This window comes from Camellia sinensis, chromosome 12, assembly GCF_055761805.1.
Source record: "Camellia sinensis isolate YWXY chromosome 12, ASM5576180v1, whole genome shotgun sequence".
In the NCBI taxonomy this organism is placed as follows: domain Eukaryota; kingdom Viridiplantae; phylum Streptophyta; class Magnoliopsida; order Ericales; family Theaceae; genus Camellia; species Camellia sinensis.
Window position 1 is genome coordinate 149,099,263 of NC_138972.1, and position 10,222 is coordinate 149,109,484.

A 10,222-nucleotide genomic window follows, 5' to 3' on the forward strand; every position below is an offset into this window, starting at 1 on the left:
TTTTGTTGTGTGCTATATTTGGTTGATGGATTTCTTATATAAATTTCTGACTGCTATTGCTAAAATAATTCATAGGTGACTGCTATTGCTAAAATAATGATGTAGAAAACAAAATTTCTTCCATTTTTTTGTTATTTTCCTACATGTATGCATTTCTTCTTGGCATTCTTACACCTGAGGCTAATGGGATTATTTCAGAGCCTCAACGAAAAAGAGTATTCTCATCATATTTAGAGTTGGACCTAGCAGATGTAGAACCCTGTGTTTCAGGACCAAAAAGCTAATGTTTTATTGTCAGTTCTGACACCAAATATTTTGCACTTCCATGTTATTGTTGTGTGCTTATATGGATAGTTTTTTTTTTTTTTTTTTTTTTTTTTTTTTTTTAACAAGCCTCATGATCGAGTTCCTCTAAAAAACATGAAGGCTGACTGACATTTATGTCTCGATAGTAAAGTTGGATTCTAAGTAAAATGAAAGCAGCCATTGCTTGGATTGGCTATAATTTGGTTTTCCAGATTGTGGTTCTGCCATTACAAGCTTTCAATTTTCCCAAATTACAAGCTTCCAAACCTCATCTTCAATCCACCATAGAGAGAGAAACAGTAAAGAAAGTACGAAGAAGAATGGTATTTTTTTGTAAATTTGAAGGTGAATGAGGAGTAACTGTCTTAAAAATCAACTTCCTCTCTTCTAAGCGCGTGAGCTTCACATTCCGTTAATTTAAATGAAAAAGCTAACGGTGCACTTTGATCCATAAACTACATGAAGATCATGTAGTGATTTCAGAATATCAAAGGGATAAACCGCACCCTGCTCAAACCATAAAGGGGCCTAAAACCATAGAGGGTAAAGTGAAATTTGCCCAAAAATAAAAAATAAATTCTCCCTTAATTTGATAATGAAAGCATTGGAGCTGGTTTTTCAACACTTCTTTATCAAATTTAAATTTGATAAAAAAGAAAAGTTAAGAGTTGGATGCTTATAGTTTGGTCATGAATGAACCCAGAGTTCGATCAAGGAAAGGTTTAAAAAAGTAAAAATAAAATAATAAATAAATAAATAAACGGTTAGTACTTTCAAAACTCAATTTTAAAATTAAAAAAAAAAAAAAGTACAAAAACATAATTGATGTTATGTTTTGAAAGCACATCTATAAACCTGATGTCCTGTTTTGGAAACACTTCTTCACAACACAACGAGTTTATGAAATAATTTTAAAATTACTTAGATTTGGAAACTACGATTTAAAATGGCATTTGTTTGGCCAGGAAACTCCTACAAGGCTACAACCATACAAATAAATCCAAAACAAGAGCCACAAATAATTAAAACCCCTTACCCATTAAAAAAAAAAAAAAAAAAAACCCTTACAAAATTTATGGTGTTGGTGAGAAAAAAATAACACAAATTCGAAAGACAATACTCATAAAAGGCCAGTCCACATGTGAAAATAAAGGTTACACAATACAAACCACACACACACACACACACACATATATATGGAAATAACATAGAAGACAGGAAATGGAATGCTTCAAATCAAACACTACTGATCTGTATTATCCACATGTGGACTCCCATTACCTGTTTCTGGCTTAACTGTTTCGTCAGTCCTGTTGTTCTCGTCGACTTCAAGCACATCATCCATCATATCATCCTCTCCGACGTTGATATCCTCCACATCATCCTCATCTTGGTTGTTGCTTCCACTGGGGATCTTTCGTGTCTTGGGACCGTGCTCAAGCCTGTGGGTCTCCAGTTCTTTGTCCATTGTCTCTTGTAAGTTCAACATATCATTGTTTGGTTTCCTAGCTTTTCTTGCATTTTGCCACCTCTCCAGCTCCTTTTCGACATTGGCAAGATACTGCTCCCCAATTTGCTTCTGATATTGTGATAATTCTTCCCTCCTCGCATCCTTCCATGCTTGAAAAGTCTGATACGCAAAATCAAGATCATCAATGTTTAGAGAAATGAAAAACTCAATCACACTGTTTAGTTGTCTTCAATTATTATTATTATTTTTTCTTGAGGGGGGGGGGGGGGGGGGGGGGATACTGAAAACTTGCTTTGTTTTTCTGTTTTCGTGTTTTGGAAAACAAAAGTGGGTTCAGAGCCAAACAAAGATTTTGTATTTTCCAAGGAAAAAAAAAAAGTTGCCAACCAAGCAGAGTAATGTGTCTACAAAGTAAGAAAATAACTTCGAGTAATGTTATGTCCAAATTGTTGAACCAAATTTGTTTACCATTTGACATGTCATCACTAGGTGCCACGTGGCACAGGCTAAACAAATTTAGTACAAAAAAAATCTCCCAAATTGTCATCAATCCCTTCTGCCAACTATATTCGTTATTGTTACTCCACAAAGATGCATAACACATTAAATCTTTATTTAGTCAAGGTACCTAGATAGATTGAATGGAAGGTATATTCAAATCCTTCCAAAGGATAGTTTACCCGTCCTTTATGGAGGTTCCGCCCTTTTTTTTGTATTCAGCCAAACAAACCAAACCAAACCTTACCTAGTGTCCCAATTGAGTGGGATTAGCTACATAAATCATTTTTCACTATTTTGCTCTATCAAGAGCTATATGTTCAATTAAATTAAATAAATATGTATATTTTTTCACTACTGTGTCCTATGACAACTTAGGTCCCCCCCACCATCTCCATTTATAGTGATCATATCACTCTTCCTTATCGTTGCATCTATAAGTTTTCATGACCAAACCATCTTAACATATTCTCTCCCAACATATCTTCAACAAGTGTCACTCCTGCTATTTCACAACTATAATTATTTTTAATTCTATTTTTTCTAGTCTTATCACAGATCCATCTAAACATGCTAATCTCAGCCATACTCATCTAGTGCACATATTGTTAACACTATGTCCCGTAAAGCTTCGCCAATCCAATTAAATACAAGGCAATATTTTACAGAGTGCTTCCATTAATCCAAACTGTTTGCCGTGGACAGAAACTCACCTGTTCCTTCTGCTGCTCAATTAACACTGCATCATCATCCATCGGCTTGCTAAACATGTAATATATAGGAGGCTCTGCCTTAGTCCTGGAAGCACAAACCCAAAAACAAATTGAAAAAAAGAGTTAAGAACATGTTATAAAATACTGTCCCGATCAACCTATAGTCCTGCCAAGCACGAAGCTTTCAGTCATCCAGTTGCTTCAGCTCTATGCACATGTACAGAAACTTATCTTCGTCTCAATAAAATTGTGAATATGGACACTTTTGGACCAAAATTAGAAATAACCTGTGGCAGAGAGAACTCAGTAAGCTCATAAGAAAAGGAAAGCTCAATTGTCCAAGTTCCCCATTTAAGGGATATTTGGAGAAAAAAGAATGCCTGCATAGCATATTAATGACATTAAAAAAACTGCACCTTAAAAAGTTGCCAAGTTTTCTTTGGTGCTCACTCCACCGAAGGAACAACAATTCCAACTTCTTTTCCTCTGCCTTGGCAGCAACACGTGCCCTGAGAGTCTGGTAGGAAAACAAACAGTAATATCAAAAAGAATAAATAACAGAAATTACCATGTACATACATGAAAGATTCCATTCTAAACTTCATCGACAGGGATGCACAATTAAAGTGAGATATAACAAACCAAATCTCTTCTCCGTTTCTCTGCAATTTGTTCGCGCTCCTGTTGTCTCAGCCTTTCACTTTCTTCACGAGCCCTTTGCTCAGCCTATATAAGTATTTAAACATTTATACAGATACAGATACAATTTTTTTGGTACAAGAAGCAAACATACCCAAAAACAAAACAAAAAAAAGAGAGCTAAAGACATCAAACACACAAAAGAGAAATACCAAAAAGCAACTCTAAAGATGTCAAACAAGCATAACTACACAACACACTGCCAGAATACCAGCTATTATAGTCCTCTCACAGATTCACACTGATTTTATTTGTTAGTAAAAACTGGAAGTGAAATTAATGGAAAGTGTAGAAGCTAAAAAGTACTCACTCTTTGTAACGAATTAGACCTCCGCATGTACGCCTCCGTTCCTGAGAGTTGCTTGTCTTCCTTCCTGAATTTCTGGAACAGGTTCACACAAATGAGAAAAACAATGACAACATTAGAATGGACACAAAGACAAACACGAAGACCACACTAATAACAAATTAAGAGGAATTTGTTGGCTGGAAAAAACAATTTATTCAGAAAAATAGTAGTAGAAATATAATATAATGGAACTTCAGCAAAAGAAGGATCAGTTCTCCACAATTATTTGAGGCATACTGAAGAAGTTCATATATAGTGTTTCAATTTTGAAAATATTACATGCATGATACATGTCCTATCGTTTTGTAAATATATTATGTGTCTACTTTTAGTGAAGTGCTTTAAGGAAGTTGTTGTGCTTCATGTTTTCATTTGGATAGAATAAACAGAAGAGAGATTTCAACAGAGCATGGCCTTTGCTGCCTTAGAATGACAGAAATATTCCTGTTTACAAGTCCATCCACATTTATGAATCTGAGGGATTTAGAGGGTGCTACAAGAAACTCTGTATTGGCCAAGTTAATGAGTTGGTGACTAATGGACTTTTGACTACTGACACTATTCAAATGGTAAACCATTTCCAAGACTGCAGCTGATTCTGTCACGAGCAACTGTTGAACAAGGTTCTAGTCCATGTCCTAATCAAGGCAATCCTATGGGTCAGAGCTCATTCTTTTAACAAGCATACAGTAAGAACCTGGCTTCACCTACTCCTTGTGGGCTCAAGAGAACAAAGAAAACATAATCATTAGCTTCATACAAGTTTATTACTTCACATTGACTCTGGAAGGCTTGTTGAGGGAGTTTATTTGGCTGACAACCACTAGCTAATGTTAAAATACTAAGAGATAGCTCATAGCTATCATGTTAAATCACCTCAAAAATTCCAATGATTACTTTAAAATTGATAGTAGCCACTTAAATCACATTTTAAAAAAGGTGCAACAACAACTAAAGTAGTCACAATAGCAACCCATCATACAAAAAACAAAGAAGCCATACATGCCGTGCATGGATTCCTCACCACAAAGGATCCGAACAGATGTTGATATGAGAAGCATACACTCAAGGGCACAAATGACATCAAGAATATGTCAAACTTGAGGGCTCTTGACATGTTTAAGCTAGCAGATAACTATTTCACTTTTACTCTTGATGTTGACTGGAAATTTTCCTGATTGCTTCCTTTAGTGTTAATTCTCACGTGGTAATATCAACATCTAAAAGTAGGTTTTTTTTTGTTCCAAATACTTGTATCTATCAGTATAGCTAGTATCATCAATGACTTCCACTTTCTCTGGCTACAACAATTTAACAGAAACCAACCTAACTACAAAAAGTACATCCAATTTAGTCTCCATTGGATGCGGATCTAGGAGGAAGGGATAGATTGGGTATAGACCTTCGACATAATTTCCACAAAGGGACTGCCTCCTTAGGTTCGAACCCACAATCTCAAGATTATTAGGCCAAGTTTTAACCACCTAACGAGTGGTCCGCTTTGAAACCAACTTAACTAATCATTATTTCAAAGTAGTGTTTTGGTACAGGTTCACCGTTGGTGAATGGAAGACGATCATAGGCTTGTTAACAAGTTAACTCAAATACTTGAACAATTGCTATAATGCTTTCTGCATATAAGGAAACACATTCCGAAGGAAATCCCACATTCCCCCAGATTCCATTTAAGAACAAGTTTTGAAAAATTCAAACTAACTAATGCTACACATACAACTAGACTTAATTTGGGCACAATAAAAAGTGGTCATATAGATTTTGCTCACCCACATTTTTTTAACAATAAGCACAAGCTTGTACATTTAACGTCTTTCAACTACAATAAAAGCTTGCTGAATATTCATCTTCTATTAAGTAGTGCAACCAAATCATAATCTTCATCACTTGAAGTACCAATAGGGGCCCCATTGCCCCAAATTACATAGGAAGAAGAAAGGTAATATGTTTAAGCTATAAGATTATAAATAATAAAAAATACAATTCTCAACGAAATGTTTGAACCAGATATAATCAACTCAAATAAGCCTTTTGAGCAACTACTTGGGTCAACAACACCAATTAGGCACATACTATTTGTCTAATAAGGCTATGACTTTGGTCAAACTAGATGCTACCAGGTCTTTCTTTAATACCTCCACCCCCTTAGTGAAGGTCTTCTATTTGCCGTAACATTCCCCATCAGGTGACTTTCTCCACAATTAAGTTATTATGTTCCAAAGGAAATGACAAATCATCTGGTTGATTCCCTTTTTTTAAAATTTTCTATACGTGCTTCTCCACCTTCTCACACAAAAAGCTTGAAAACTTAAAATCTTGCAATTCTTGAGATTTCCTATCTAGAAGAAAAGGTCCCTATAACAGAACATTGAAACAAAATAGGCTGACAAATTGAAAATTTTTGCCCATCATAAAAAAAAAGTCATTAACATTTTTTTTTTTTATTACAATCACTTTTAAGTTGGAGAAAGATCCTTTAACAACATTATGACAAATAGTACTCTACTTAGTCCACATGGGTCAATTCAAGTGCTTCCCACAGAAATACCGAATAGAGTTGGATAAAGCAGCTAACTTCCACAACTCAAAGAGCTAAAAGATGGAGCTCCATCAAAAAGTTGAAGTGAATTGCATATGTCAATGAACACTGATACAAGTATAGAATTACAGTGTATGCAAATGGTGTTTTCACCACTCAAGTCACAGTTTTTTTTGTTGTTGATAAATACATGCATAATATTGCACTTATAAAGCCAGAGATTTTGCATGTGCATAAATAGAGGCACAATGTAAGCAATGTATAACTTTTTTGGCATTTTCATAGTCAGCACTTGCTCACAGAAGTCCTTTGCACTAATATAGAAACAAATTCTCCAAAGTAAAATATTGTGAATATATAAGACGTCCATGATATATCACAAGCACAGTGACTCCCTCAATTGATATATATTATCAGAAAGATGTGAATTGACACAATGGCATAATTCATGCAAAATAACACCTCCTATTTCCTTCACAAACGCTAGTACAACAACGACGACAATCGGAAGTTAATACAATTCCATGTATACTTCAAAGATTACTAAAAATTTAATTGCAGTAATCTTTTCCAACAAAAGGAAATCGTTCAAAATTAGTTCTAACCCCGAAAGTGATCACACATCACATAAATATAGTGAAGCAAGCAAGTTTCAAATCTTATGCGGTAATAAATAAATAAAAAGAATAGAGTTTAAAAGCACCTCCAATGTCCCCAAAAGCTGTCCGAGCATTCTTTTATTTCTATTAACCAAGCTTGGGTCCTCATCCTTTGGCAATACCCTTGGAACATGCTCTGTCGGAGGAACTTCAAAATCCTAATTGCACACACACACAAAAGAGAGAGAGAGAGGATGCAAACCTTAAACCACCAGCATTCCATTACACAAATAACGATCAAAGCACCAACAAAACATGAAAGAAAAGTAAGAAACATTTTCAATTTTTACCATCTTAGATGGCCTTTGATTGCCATCCCTCCTTGACAAATTGGATGGCTTTCTCTCACTCTGGTTTGCTGTGACACCACTACTGCTACTACCTTCCACGGCTGAATCCTTCTTCTTTGCATTATTTGCAGCCTCGGCAGCATCTTCAATGATCTCTCCATCCTCAGCCTTCACTCCCAATCAAGAAAACACCAAGATTCAAACAAAACCCACAATAATTTCAAAAAATAAAATAAAAAGGAAAGATCATATTTTCACTTACCTTAACTATAGCAGAAGAGAGTCTCCTCTTCTGCGGAGGCTGGTCTTCAGAATCAGTCCTTTCAGCCTGAAATCAATCAACCATTCAACTAAAAAATGTTGAAACCATGAATGCCTAGAGACATAAATTTATTACATAAAACACACAACTCATAATTTTTCTCCAGTAATAACTACTAACAGTTTGCAAATTCAATCTATCTTCCTCATTCATAAAGTTACCAAAAAAACTATCCATTCTATTATATAAAGCACACAACTTGGAACAGTTTTGAAGCTTCATAACGCTTCTTTTTATTTTCTTTTCCAAGAATGCCCATATTGTTAACTGCTAATAACTAATAACAGTTCTCAAATTCAATCCATCTTCATCATTCATCAAATAACCAAAAATATTATCGATTCTATTATATAAAGCACACAACCCAGAACAGTTTTGAACCTTCATCATCCTTTTTTTTTTTTTGTTCTTTCCCAAGAATGCCCATATTGTTATCTGCTAATAACTAATAACAATTCTCAAATTCAACCCATCTTCCTCATTCATCAAATCACCAAAAAAAAAAATTAGATGTATAATTATAGATATATGTAGAGAGAGAGAGAGAGAGATTACAGGTCTAAGAAATCCACGCTGGCGGCCGCCGTCGGCAATAAAATTCCGAGGGCCGGGGCCCGATAGGCCTCCGCGGCGGAGACCCCTTGGATCGCGAAGCCGCTCCGTGATCTATACCCAGTGAAAAAACAATCGATATAGATAATGAAAAACAAGAAATAGAGATCAAAACATATAGATGTATGGTTATGGGGATGGGGTGTGAGAGAGAGAGAGATGACCTCCCATTTTTGGCGGTTGAGTTCTTCGATCTCTTTGCGAAGCTCTTCCTCTGTCTTCTCCGCCGCGACTGTGCCCATTTTTGAGGGGAGGGTTTTGTGGAGAAGAACAACAACTCAGCTGTGTGTGTGTGTGTGTGTGTGTCTCTCTCTCTCTCTCCCTCCCTCCCTCCCTCCCTCCTCGGTGCTTCTGCTTAAAACCCTTGCCTCACCTCACCCAACACAACAACTTTTAAAAATTGATATAAAAATATAGATTGGGTTTGTGTTTTGACATAAATTTTTTACAAAGGAAAATGACTCATACACCCACTGGGGTCTACAGTGAGATGTCACTCCGGGGTTGGTCGAAAAAAAAAATTATTTTTTTTTTTTTGAGTTTTCAGTCAGTGAGGGCGCACCATGTCCTGGGGGCACGACCCCCACTGGAAGTATGCAGCGCGGTTGTTTTACAAAGGGTGTTTGGAAAAAATTTTTAATTTGTTTGATTGTATATTTTGAAAATTGTTTTAAAGATTGGGATGATTTAATATTTTATTATAATTAAGTAGATGTGTGAGAGATAAAAAGTGATTGAAAATAAGAGAAAAAAGAGAAAAAGAGATTGATTGATATGTAATAGAGAGAAAAATAATTTTAAACTTTTTTTGAGAAAATTTGTAACCAAACATGTTTTTGAAAATTTTCTTCCAAAAAAATGTTTCAAAATACAAACTAAACCTATGTTTTTAACAATTTTAAAACACAATATGCCTAAAAAAATTATAAAAAATCATATAAAATAATGAGTGCTTTTAATTTTATTTTATTTTTTACCAAATTAGTTTTAAATTTTTTTTTAGAAAAATTCTGAAAATTCAACCAAATATTTTTAATAAAATTTTGAAAACTCCACTAATTACTAGATCAAATAATGTTATATAAACATTTTTTTGTAATATAAGATCTCGTTTGAGAATAAATTATTTTAGTATTTTTTTAACATTTTACAAAAAAATGTGTAGGAGAAAAAATAATATGACAACTTATAATAATTTTTTAACTTTTTAATTAAAACACATAGTTACCAAACGAAAATTTCTTTATAAACTGATAAGTAGAGAATTGGATCTATTAGAGCATCCACAGTGGAGCTGCTAACGCTAGTGTTAGCGTCAGTTGTTAAAATTTAGCTAGCAATGTTTGTTGTTAGGTCGTGCAATAGAACTGTTAAGGGTAGTATTAGTCTACTTTGTTAGTGTCAGTTGTTAGTGTGTTTGTTATCTGCAGCGAGTGTTCTAGCGAGGGAGGGGAAGTGAGTTTTTTGTCTTCCGGGTTGACCGGCCAGCCGGACGTCCGGCCAGTTGACCGGTCAACGGCATATATATATATATATTTTTTTAAAAAAAAACTTTTTAGGATTTTTTTTTTGGACTTGAAATTTAATTTTGGACTTGAATTTTTTGATTAAACTAAATTATTTATTTATTTTATTTATTATATACACACACACATATATATATATATATATATATTTAATACACCCCTTAACACATCTATTGCACCACCACTCACTCTCTAAAATTAGCAAACTCTTAACACATCTTAA

General features: G+C 34.6%; 1 protein-coding gene across 1 annotated transcript; it reads right to left on the bottom strand.

The window, feature by feature from the left end:
* Nucleotides 1–1,402: 1,402 nt before the first annotated feature.
* On the bottom strand, nt 1,403–8,880 carry LOC114295507 (protein-protein interaction regulator family protein). The gene is made up of 10 exons (XM_028239738.2): nt 8,638–8,880; nt 8,417–8,527; nt 7,802–7,867; nt 7,540–7,707; nt 7,294–7,407; nt 3,998–4,069; nt 3,631–3,714; nt 3,405–3,505; nt 2,989–3,073; nt 1,403–1,936 (listed from the first exon to the last, which is right to left on the bottom strand). Exons 1-10 carry the CDS (start codon nt 8,713–8,715, stop codon nt 1,550–1,552), a joined length of 1,266 nt encoding a protein of 421 aa, XP_028095539.1. The 5' UTR covers nt 8,716–8,880; the 3' UTR covers nt 1,403–1,549.
* Nucleotides 8,881–10,222: the final 1,342 nt, after the last annotated feature.